The following is a 12,466-nucleotide window of genomic DNA, read 5'->3' on the forward strand; positions in this document are numbered from 1 at the left end:
ATGTGTTCTTGTAGCAAAGAAGGTCGTCAGCACCCTTGGGTCCATTAGGAAAAACATCCCCAGGACATCAAGAGAGATGATCCTTCCTCTCTGCTCTGCTCTGGTAAGACACATCTGGAATGCTGTGTCCAGTTCTGGGTTCCCCAGTAGAAGAGATATGGAGCTACTGGAGAGAGTCCAGCAAAAGGCCAGATTAAGGGACTGGAGCATTTTTCATAAGAGGAGAGGCTGAGAGAGCTGAGACTGTTCAGCCTGGAGAAGAGAAGGCTCAGGAGGGACCTTGGTAATGTATATAAATACTGGATGGAGAGGAGTGAGGGAGACAGAGCCAGTCTCTTTTCAGTGGTGCCCAGTGACAGCACAAGAGGCAACAGGCACGAACTGAAGTACAGGAAACTGCCTTTGAATATAGGAACAAAGTTTTTATTGAGTGGGTGCTCAACCACTTGAACAGGTTGCCCAGAGAGATTGTGGAGTCTCCACCTTCGGAGATATTTAAAATCTGACTGGACATAGTCCTGAGCAAGCTCTAGCTGACATTGCTTTGAGCAGGGGGGTTGGGCTAGATAATCTCCAGAGGTGCCTTACAAGCTCAGTTCTTCTGTGATTCTGTGATTTTCAACAAGTCAGTATTTCTCTGCAATATTTTACAAGTTCAAAACCATGTAAAAAATGAAAATCTGGATTATAGAAAATGAAATTTCTGTGTTTACCAGCAACCATTTGTGCTAACTGGTACCCACTACTGCTGACACTAACTTCTGCTTTCAAGCAAATTACCATTTTGAATTAATTCCTTGTACCTGTTTGAATATTATTGTGACATACATTATATATTTTTCAATAAATCCCATGGCAAAACATAAGCATTAGCTGAAAATAATTTAAAGGACACTTCAGGTGTGCTTTATGTATGCATTTAGTATGCTACGCAGTCACATGTGAAGTTCTGGTGACTTCTATTGTAGTTCACTTCCTAACCATCTCATTTCTATCACACGGTTGTTAATGAATTTTACTCACTGCAGCTTATTGAGATTCAGGGAAAGAGGAATAATATTTTTTCTTCAAAATAGGTTGCATTCTTCAAACATAAGCACAGAAAAAGAATGCATTATCTTGTATGAAACATTAAATATTCAAAGAGAAAGAGCTGAAACAGAATTTTACGATGAATTATAAAATATTATGTTTTGATACAGAAGAGATACTGAGTGGGCTGCTGGTAGGAGCGATGTGCTAAAGCAAACAAATTTGTCAAAGGTGTCTTCATTTGTTTCATTCAAATATTTCTGAATAACTGAATAACTAACAACATTAATTTAGTGATTCTATCAGGACAAACTATATATATATATTGCCTGGAAATCTGCTTCCTATGCATTAGAATAAAACATAGAAACTAGGGCTCTGTAGAAAAATAAGTAAGCTTGACAAGTATATAGAAAACTTAATGAGAAACCTACCTTGCCTACATACTGATAATCAGATCCTGTGTATTCCTCTAAAAGAAAAAACTGGTTCCACATCCAGCCTCGCTTCTGGCGGTGAATTGCTTTTCCATCATTCCCTGATGCACGTCCTCCAAAGCTTTTGGGTCTGAGATCGGGAGTCCTTCTGAACAGCATTTCTGTATGGCAGGGATGTGGCAGCCACATCCAGAGCAGCAGAAGTAATAGGACTTGCTGTATTGTCATAGTTCTCCACTGTTGATGCTCTTCAAGCTGGCCAGCGATGGCGTCTACAGTTTTGTTTTTCTTGACTTGCTTTTTATGTCTCTAGTTGCTGATGCAGCCAAGCAGTTTCCAGCAACTCATCTCTGAACTGTGCGTAGTAACCAAATCCTGAAAGTAAACAGAGAAGAGACAATGTAAATTGAAATGCATTCAATCCCTATTGTCCAACATCCCTGCTACTGTACCCTGCACATACAAAACATTGACATAGAAAGCAACCTGGTTAGGAATATAAAGGTTATCCAGATATGGAGAACACTGTGAACATGTGGGGTAGCTGCTGTCAAAACACTTCCTAAGAAAGAGTAAGAGTGCCCTGAGATCATCAACTATTTCCCCATTAAAACCTTTCAATTTAGAAACTTCTAAGAGTGTTCTTTATATAGACTGGGGGATTAATATTGCTGAAACTTACACATTAAATACTGCTGCCTTTGCTTCAAATGTTTTCCATCCGATTTGATTTACAAGAATTCCAGTGTTTTATTAATTTTACTATCAAGAGAACTGAAAAGCCAACACAAAGTAGTTTTAGAAATGAGGAAATGGTAAAACACCAGTTCTCCAGGGCATTTTAAATGGTAAAAAGAGAACATCATACGCATCAGAAGAAATACAACATGACAAGAAGCAAACTTTTAAATAGAAAAAGTTTGAGATGATCTTGCAATAGGGAGTGATGCAAACTTAGCCTTAAAACGTAGGAAGTGTTTTAAAAATGAGGGCCTGTTTTGCAAGTATCCTGAATAACTAAATTTGGAAAGTACCGAAATTAGTCTCATTGTGGGAAGTGATATTACAGAGAGAAGGCAAGCTTCTCCTAACTCATCTTTGTTTTGTCTCCACTTCTTTTTTTGTTTTGCTTTGTTTTCTTTTTGTTTTTCCTTCTTCTGACAGAACCATGAAATGTTATTTCAGCAAGACAAATTTAGCCAGGTTCTCTTCACTTCATTTCCCTTCCATCCCAGCATTTAAAGAGCAACACTTTTTGCTAGTGACATCATTTGGTAATGTTTTCCTTCAGTAAATCATGAAAACCTATGATTTTTCATCTTCTAGTGTACAGTTTTTGCCAATTTTAATCAGGGTGGTTTGTTTGGTTTGGTTTTTTTTAGCATGCCCACAGAAATCAAAATGCCTGGATGGTGGTTGCAGTTCCTTGTATATTCTTCCACATGTGGTACAAAACTCATGTAGTAAAAAGCTTGGGTTGTTTTTTCTCCTCTTCTGATTTTGATAGATAAGTAACATTGCACACAGCAATCCTATGTGTCTTCTGCTTTCAATAACATTATACTGTAGCTCACTATCATCTTAAATATTTTTTATTTATCAAAGTAGAGCTCTGTAAAACTTTCAGAAATTCTTTCTGTGTTTCAGTTTGATTTGGATGTGCTACTTCAGATATTCAGTAAGCCTGTGTTGATTAAAAGAGTTTGCAATAAAATGTCAGGGGTTTAGAGTGGAAAGCTTATGAAATGTAGTGATTTCTTACAGTTAAAAGACACTCTATGTGTGCGTGTTAATAACTGAATAGATTCAGTTCAGGAACCAGCTTTTGTCTTCAGTGTTAAATTCTCTCAGGAGAACCTTTTCCCCTCTCCTCCAACATTTGGAAGACTAAAGAACTTCTCAAAGTCACTGCTTTCAAGGACTTTAGCCCCAAGACTGTTCACAGTAACTGACTGTTCATTCCCATTTGTCTAAATAAACACCAAGTTATGTATCATTTCATTTACCCCTTCTCCCTTTCTCCTGAACCTTTGACACTTATTTGATTTGTGATCTTTGAATACTACTCAGAACAATCTGTTCTAATATAAACCACTAAAAACATATGCTGAATTACATCAGCATGTACAAACTGGAGATATGATAGTCCACCTTGGAAATTAATCACAACTCATATGTATGTGCTTTTGAAACAAAAGTATACTGAGTGAGAGAGGAAGGCTATGATTTATTCTCAGATACTTAGAAATGTTTCTTCTCAAGGACCATAGGAATTTAAAAGTTGAAATTAGCTCTTCAGGATATTATTAGTTTCCCTAAAAATTGGAAAGTTATTGGGTTTTTTTGAAAAGGAGGTATAATATTTTCTTTCGTGTTGGGTGGGTTTTTTGTTCTTTTTTTGCTTTCTTGTTGCCATCAGTATATATATTCCATTATTCACACATTATTATTTGATATAGAAGTGTTGTTAAATTCCTCTTGGGAAATAATGCTTCAATATTAGGGGCTGTTATTGAATTTCCTTCTTGTTAAATTAGGTCAGCAGAATGAAAACTCAGATGAAATTTGTGAAAGTTACAAAAGTAGCTAATGCACACGGGCTTGGCAAGCATGGCTGCTTAATGGATGTATGTACCAGAAAGGTCTTTTCCTTCCTTTGAGACTCCTGTTGGAGTTCAGATTCCTGCTTTAAATGTAATTGGTTTGATAGTAAACCACACTAAAGCTGTAACATTTACCTTTACAAATAAGCTAACAAACAAGAAAAAAAAAAAAGACTGAACTAATTAAACAAAAAGCACTGGAATAAAGGAAATACTTGAAGATAATTAGATTAAGGAAACCTTTAAATATATAAATACAGACACCAGACACAAGTCCCAGTTCTGTAATACATTGCGTATTTGGGTTTTGGCTACCCTGCCAGAGCTGGAACAGTCAATAGAAGATAAATTTATCATCTGTTTCTTTAATTCCCTGGAAAACTAATTGGAAAAATGTCTAAATTTGGTGAAAGCTTTATCTTAGAAGAGGGTCTGAGAACTCAACAGAACTCTAATAGTTTTGTTGGCTTCAAGTAAGTCTTTTTTTTAAAGAGAGGAAATTGTTTTAAATAGCTTTAAATAGTTTTAAATGAAACTATTTCACCAGTCTCTCTCCTCAAATCTCTCTCTCCCTCTTCTTCCAGAAAATCACTTCTCAACTTCTTCCCACAATAGAAAAGAAACAAAGAAAAAAAAATAAAATTAAAGCTTTCTAAAAACTATCAAATACGTTCAAGGTTCCATATTTCTGTGCAATACCCTTCTAAATTACATTAAACTTACTATAGAGGAACATTGTGCTCTGCTCTTGTTTATACAGGTTTTTGTTTTGGTATTATTTTTAACAAGTTTTCTTGTAACAATGTCTAGTATGGAGGAGATGGATTAAGCATCACTGAAGATATTAATCATTTCACCATTAGCTTTCAGCTAACAATTTTAAAACAATTAGCAGTTCTCACTTTCCACAGGTTAATCACTTCTATAGCTCTCAAAACTTAAAAGAAAATGTTTTAATACAACTCCAACTGTATTCATGTGATTTCAAATGTAATTTTTTGCAAAATTTGGAAAATATTACATTTTGCTTGCTCAGTCATGCAATCCCCTTAATAATACTAGAACATACTTCATACCATTTGAAACTCATGAGATTTAATGGACGTGTAAGATGGGCCATGAATACCTTTAACTTATGCACTTCTCAGACTTCCATTTACTTGTTGCTCCAGGAGGCCAATCTTTTACAGCTCAGATGTTATTTCTTTAGCAAACAGTTTCCTCTTTTTGTCTGTCTTTCTGTATTAAAGTATAGCTCCTTTTGGAAGTCAGCAGAATTAAATTTAAAGTAAAATCTGTAATATAGATCAAAAGCTTGTGTATTTTATTTAATCAAGAAATCTTAGTAAACCTCTCTCTCCTGTGAAAAGCAAATTTGAACAGCAAAAAATTTCACTTGGAATAGCTGCCGTTTATCACTTTTGTTCTGTATTTAACCTTGGTCAAACTTGAACTGAATTTTAATTGTGTAACATTTCAAAAAGCTGGTTTAAAGAAAGATATTTATGCAATGCCATTTCTGTTTTCACCATTTCTCTTTCAGTTGGGAGCCATTATCTATTCACATCTCTAATCTTGTCTTTCAGTCCTTTTTTGCTATGTTTGTACGAAAGGAAGATATTTTTGGAACCAAAGATGTTTCATGACAAATTAGGTTAAACTACATAGGAATTTTATGAGGAGAACAATCTTTAATTTTATTACAATGGAAGACACTGGAGCATATTTTGTTCTTGTTTTGTTCTCACTCTGCAGAGGTGACACCAACAGAGCTATTCTTATATACAGCCATGGTGAAAAACTTTTCTTATTTTCTGCCCCATTTCTCAAAAACTTTGGTCCCCCTCCAGCCACCAGGATAGAGCTACCACCACAGGCTGCAGACCCTCTTTCAAAGTGGCTACAGCCATCAGCCATGAGACATAACTGCTACCATTTTGGTTTCCTCCTTGAAGTAGGTAACTTGGTAAGGTGCCTCTCTATTTCATTACAACTCTGACTCCTGGCTTATGATGTCATAAATGAAATTCAGAACTCTGGCTAGGTTTTGAAATAATAGGAACTGTTTAACAACCTACTAAAAATGGAAGTAGGAAGGCAGCTAAGTGCAGAAAAAGCTGCATTTTCAATGAGCCTCAGAAGAGCCCCTAGCTCAGCTAATTTAGTTGCTTTAACTTATTTGCCATCTCTTTATCAAAACCAAGAATAAAGTTCTAATGCTTTAGAGCACAGTATGATGAAGCAAGTACTTTAAAGAGACACCTTTGCAAGAGACTCATTCAAAACAAAACAAGAGAGTTCCCTCTGTAAGTGTAACTTATAGGTGTAAGTTATCCCTTAAGGGGAAAAGAAGACAATACTTTTTATAAAGGTTTTTAAGAGTACTTGAAGCAAGAAAATGAGCTCTTTCAAAAGATCAATTCTTAATGGATTCTAATCTCATCATTCCTTGTATTATAGATTTATGTTCCTTGCTTTATCTATTATATCCCAGTGAAGTTGCCTAAAGCCATTCATAATTTAATTGCCTAGTTCTAAACTAAGGAGATAATTGGTAAATTGTCAATAAGCTGCTTATTTCATAGCCTCCAGTGGAACACTTAAACACCGCAGCGACCACACTTTGAGTTATTAAATTAGAACATGAATTTGCAAAGTAGTCAGCTATAACTTTGAACTTTAGAACTCAATCCTCTTTATGAAGTCCTGCAACCATTGATCCACTTAGGAATTTGAATTGAGTATGCATAGTTTGATGTTAACCTAAAAAAACCCAACCAACATTTCAGGAATTATGTATTTTAATTAGTAATACTAATCATATTTCACAATCGTCAAAACTACTTCACTCAAGTGAGAGGTTTTCATATTATTTTCATAGTTCATGGGCAGAAAGACTGGAAAACAAGCAGAGAAAACAAAGGAAAAGGAGATACTGAGCATTATAACTTCTGCTACAAGAGTTAAGTCATATTTTAGGAAACAGAGAGATGACATAGAAGCATACCTTATGTCTCATTTTTAAGGATATTTATATAGTACAAATCCTAATTGTTATTAAAAAAACAAGCTAACATACACTATACTGATTTCAAAGCAGAAGGTTAAAGATTCAGTCTGCCTTCCACTGGTATTTCAGTAAATGTGATATCCAAAAAATGGATAAGATAACCCCAAGCGGACAGTAAAATGAGGAGGATGAAAGCTTTATCACCTCACTCCTCCCAGTTCCCCTGCTGCAGGGAACATTCTCCTCTTCCCTGTAAAGATCTTCAGATGCCTCACCACAACCCTTCCCTGTTCTTCTTAAGGAAGACCTTCAGTCTTAAGACATAGAGGGGCATTGAAAAGGGGAGCAGAACACCAGAGAAAAGGCAGAATATATTAGTAAGTAATCTTGCATAGCAATTTTGATTGTTTATTAATGAGGCTTTTCTGTATTAATTAGATTACTTGGATATCTAAAAATAAATCTTAGTGCTCGCTGTATGGTGAATTCACTTTTTCTCACAGCAAGATATCAAGAGTAGTGTGGTATTATGGTAATTCTCTACTTAGACATTTCAATTTACCTTTGCCCCTAAAATTTTGGAAGAGAAGTTATGCATGGATCAGTAACAAAGTGGTAAGTGACTTGTGGACATGCAAAAGTTCTTTAAATCTTTATCATTTCCATAGCCTGTGAGGTCCCCTCAGCATTTCATTCCTTGCTGCATACTGTTCTCCCTTCTAGATGACTCTTTCCTATCTGATTATATATACTGAGTTAACTTTCACAGGTCTTGGTTGCTACCCAGTATTTTTCTGTGTAATTTGAACGAACAATTAGAAAGTCTATTTATTACATTTATAGAGTCCATAAAAACGCCCACCAGAATAAAAAAAAAAAGAAAGAATTAAAATTCAAAATATTCAAAAAAAAATTTAAAAAATTATCTGTAATGTGCAGGATATTATTTAAAAAAAGAAGTGGAAAAATCATAATAGGTTGCACAACATAAGAATAAACTACCTAGGCACCGTTCTGGAGAAAATAATTGAGGAATACTATAAGTATTATATGAGTATAATAGTTGTGAACAATCTCAATATGGTGGATTTTTTTGTCACTTGCCTTTAAAAAAAAGGGGGAAGAGGGGGGAGAGAAGATATGTGAACAGGGATATTATTGTTAAGAAATAACCCTTCCTCTCCACTCAGCCTCATTTCAAATGCTGTGTCCAGGTTTGAACATCACAGTACCAACATGTAAATGATCAGAAATCAGGCTAGTAACAAAATGTTTAGGAAAAAAGTACTATTTTGGAGGAAAGAACGACTACACTTATTTGCCCAGTCTACAGGAGGAAAAAAGATGAAGGTGGTAAGACTGTAGTTTTCAGAAACGCTGCTGAAAATAAGAAATTATTCTCAATGCATACCACAGATAGTATAAGCAATTGACTTCAACCACAACGATGATTTAGGTTAAGCATTAAGAAAAACTTCCTATATATTTGCAGGGGCAGTCGGCAGCTGAAATGTGATGTGACTGAAGGTTTGGAAGAACAGTGTGAGCAAGCTGCTTTCAGAAGTGGGCTGCCTGCAGCTAGTGTGACCAGAGGATTTCTCAAGATTTTTTCAAGCTCGGTCCCGTAGAGCTCTATCCCAAATTTTCCCTGTCATTATTTCCCCTCATTATGTCTTCTTACATCTGGTGTCACTGTTACCAGTGGCCGCCCTATTCTCCTATATATGAATATGTATTATTGATTCCAGCTCAACCCCATCCTTTTCCATTTATCTGGTATCATCTCAAAAGCAGCTGTAGATTTACCGTTGTGGGTTGAAAGCAACTGCAATTCTCTTGCTTGCCAGCCAGCATAACATGCTTTTCCACATCAAATGATACAGTCCTAGCCACACAGTTCCCCACCATTTAGATAAGGTCTGTGCCAGTCCTCTGAGTCTCCATAAGATTTTGGAGTTGCATTTATCCCATCAGCTGTCTGCTATATTCTCCCAGACAGAGAATTAATACAGCTCTTTCCTATGCCACCCTGAACTCATCCCATGTACTACTTCCTAAGTGATTATCCCCTTTGTGTTTAGCCCATGGCCATGCTGCCTTCTAAAACATCCACATTCCATTATTAGCAGACTTTTATAAAGAAGGTAGTACTCTACTTCATCTATTAAAAAAACCAAACAAACCCCAAACCAGCTATAGATTTTAGTATTTGATTATACTTGCTTTCCCCTTTCTTTCTTTGTTTATTTAATTAAAAACAAAAACAAAAAACAACCCACCAAAACCAAAAAAACACCTTTCACAATTTAAAAAAAAAAACAAACCAACAAACCTGTTCTGATATTTAGCATGCATGCTAGGGGAAGGGGAGAAGGGAGTGATGGTGGAGAAGAGGACAATGACCTGTTGATAGGAAGCAGCAAAAAACGAGTTCCAGAATGTTTTCTTCTCTGAAGAAGTATAGAGTAGGAGGAAAACAGTCATTCATCAGAGAAAGTAAATCTATTTGCATTACTATAACACTGTAATTTAGACACAAGAGCATATGCTAAAGAGATTTTGTTGACACCCCATTTTCTTTTTCTTACTCATTACATTCCATCTTTGACAGACCATGATTTTTCTGGAGATGAAAAGATCAGAAAATTACGTCTGGATGTTGCCAAGAGCCAAAACTGAGAGATCATTGAATGTCTAGAGCTGGGGACTTAATATTCTTTCTCCCGGTACTGAAGGGTTTTCCTGAGCAGGGTGAATTGTAACGAATAATGCTGAATGGTTATGAAAAAGACATTCTTTTCCTTTGGGTCAGGTGGAATTTTAAATCTCCTAGTCTTTGCTGTCCAACGCTTTCACCTGCCAGCAAACTCTAAGCCTTATTAAGAGAAGCAGAATAAGCACAGAAGCATGCCAAATATCTAAAAACTCACCATAATCTCATCAGGAGTTTATATCTTCAGCTCAAGCTGAAACCTTACAGCTTCAGAGAGCAGAGGCAGTTCACTAAAGCATAAAGAATTAGGGCACTGAGGGACCGTGCCTGCTTAGAAAACTGTGTAATTTAATAAAGTGTTCATTGATGTCTACACAGTGGCTCCTCAAACGTGTGTTAGTGCTTGTGCCTGCAGCATGGATAGTCCCATTCCTGCTAATTAGATGATAGCAGAAGGATTGCATTCTTTCTTAGCAGACAGGAAGAAATGGAAACAACCATTTCTTATGGAAGATCACAGTTGAAATGTAAGAGAGGATGACATTTTAAGAAAGTTTGTTAAAGCATACAATTGTATCTTTCACATTTATTAGAATAAAAGTGTAAGTATTAAAAAATGCACTTTATTATTCACAAATCCCATAAATCTTATATTTGGCATTAAAAAAAAAATCTTGAATGACAAGAAGGTATCTTTGCAATGTATTTGAAATTTTTTATTATAAATATTTCTTAAAGTGCTTGGAGGTTCACCTTGTGCTCAATTCTTTTATAATTATTGTAGCATATTAGAAAGTCCTGTTATGGCTCTTTGTATTGTTCTCAGTTTATACAGCAAAGTAAAAGTCCTTTTATAGGGTGACTGCTGGTTTTTGGGCCAGGATGACCTGGAATGATGAAAAAAAAAAAAAGAAAAAAAAAGTAGGGAGTGGTAATATCATTTATTATAGTGGTTTTCTATGGTTGGATAAAATGATCAAAATTTCTGCAGTATGAGTGAGGCAGAATTATAAGGCCTCCTTTATAACTTGCCTGTAAATTGTTTTAAATGTTAAAGCATGATGAGAAACCTCTGAAGAATATACCACATATATGTATAGCATATAATAATCTGTAGCCTTTTGTGCCTAATATTATACCATCTACAGTGCAGTGCAACAAGATGAATTACTGTACATCAGGTATTTAGTTGAGGTAGTATAATATTTGATATTACCTATACAATGTGAAGCTATCAGTTGTACTATGTATGCATGATGATAACAGCTAATTAGAAGATCACATCCTACTTTTTCCCAAATGGTACTTACTTTAAAACAGTACACAGCAGGCTGCAACTGACATCTTTTCAAAATTAGTTTTACACCAGGATTAACTATAAAGATCTGCAATTCACATCATAAAAATTCACCTTTTTTGCATATCTCAGTAATGAAAAGGATGTCTTGACTAGTTTTGAAAAGAGATATCTGCTTTTAAGTAGTACATCATCTTCACAATAAGGCATCACATATGGGCATGTTAAACTGCTGATGGACATGGGTCAATTAGAAACTTTGGAGATATGGAAATTTTCTCTTAAGAATGCTTCTGTGTACTGTAAAACTTCACAAGCACTGTAGTTTTACTGACACTCAGAGAGCTCTTCACACTGGGTAAACATCCTTTATACATACACTGGCACTGCTGTGTAAGAACATAGAGGTAGATATTGTTCAGATAAATGAATTTATGCATATTCCGGCTCTGGGCTCCACACGTGTATCAAGACTGTTCTGAATGTCTCCTGCAATATCCGTATAGTTCTATGCTTTATACAATCACTGTTACTGTGGATTTCAGAAATATTCTCTGAGCAAATCTGATGGTATTTAAGAACATGTTTGTATAGAACAACTTTTTTTGACATGTCTTTCATGGTTGCTGATTATACAGAGATGCATATGTTGGTTTGCTGGTTTTCTATATGCTGTAGTTTAATGGTTATGTTTTTTGATGTTGACCATAGATAGCATCTGAGAAAATGGTAATAATAGAAGACTATTACAGAGATAGTCTGAAGACAGTGACTGAATTTGTGGTAAAAGCCAATAAGGAAGTGCCTACTTTTCCAGTCCAGATGTCATCTATGTAGAACACTGCTTGACAAAACAAATACTTAAAAATTATTGTTTCAGGATAAAAATCAATGTGCTGAAGAACACTTTTAATACTCACCTCAATAATGGGAAGAGGAACTCTTCCCAACAAGAACACTCCTCTGGAGAAATAGGTCACTGAATTCTACATGTGTTTTTTCCCATATTGTATCATGTTTCTTGCACCGTGCTGTACGCTTTTCTGATAAATATGTGAGTGGAAATCAGCAACCACTTTGCACTGGAATGAACTTGCACAGGTAATTTGTGAAGGGCTACACCCAGCTGCCACAGGAGACACAGGGTTTTCAAAACAGTCATTCCATCTCTGATCTTTAACTCCCAATTTTCAAGGGAAACCAACAAAATACCTTTCAAAGATAAACCTGGAACAGAATCGCAAAACTCAGCTGCAAGCCAAAACCAATGGACTCAAATGAGTTTCTGGTTTTATTGAACTTTATAATCTCCTTCCCTTCCCTTCTAACCTTTGTATGTCTGCAGGTTGTAAACTACCTAACTCTCTTTTGAGA

The 12,466-nt window shown here is 35.7% G+C and overlaps 1 protein-coding gene across 1 annotated transcript in view; it reads right to left on the bottom strand.

The window, feature by feature from the left end:
- CDH10 (cadherin 10, type 2 (T2-cadherin)) overlaps positions 1 to 1,697 on the bottom strand; it is a 62,010-nt gene extending 60,313 nt beyond the window's left edge. Inside the window, exon 1 of the mRNA XM_010571466.1 lies at positions 1,467 to 1,697. Coding sequence (XP_010569768.1) covers positions 1,467 to 1,697 — 231 coding nt within the window. The remainder of the gene's footprint in view (positions 1 to 1,466) is intronic.
- Positions 1,698 to 12,466: the final 10,769 nt, after the last annotated feature.

This window comes from Haliaeetus leucocephalus, unplaced genomic scaffold, assembly GCF_000737465.1.
Source record: "Haliaeetus leucocephalus isolate CR32 unplaced genomic scaffold, Haliaeetus_leucocephalus-4.0 Scaffold328, whole genome shotgun sequence".
NCBI classification, from domain to species: domain Eukaryota; kingdom Metazoa; phylum Chordata; class Aves; order Accipitriformes; family Accipitridae; genus Haliaeetus; species Haliaeetus leucocephalus.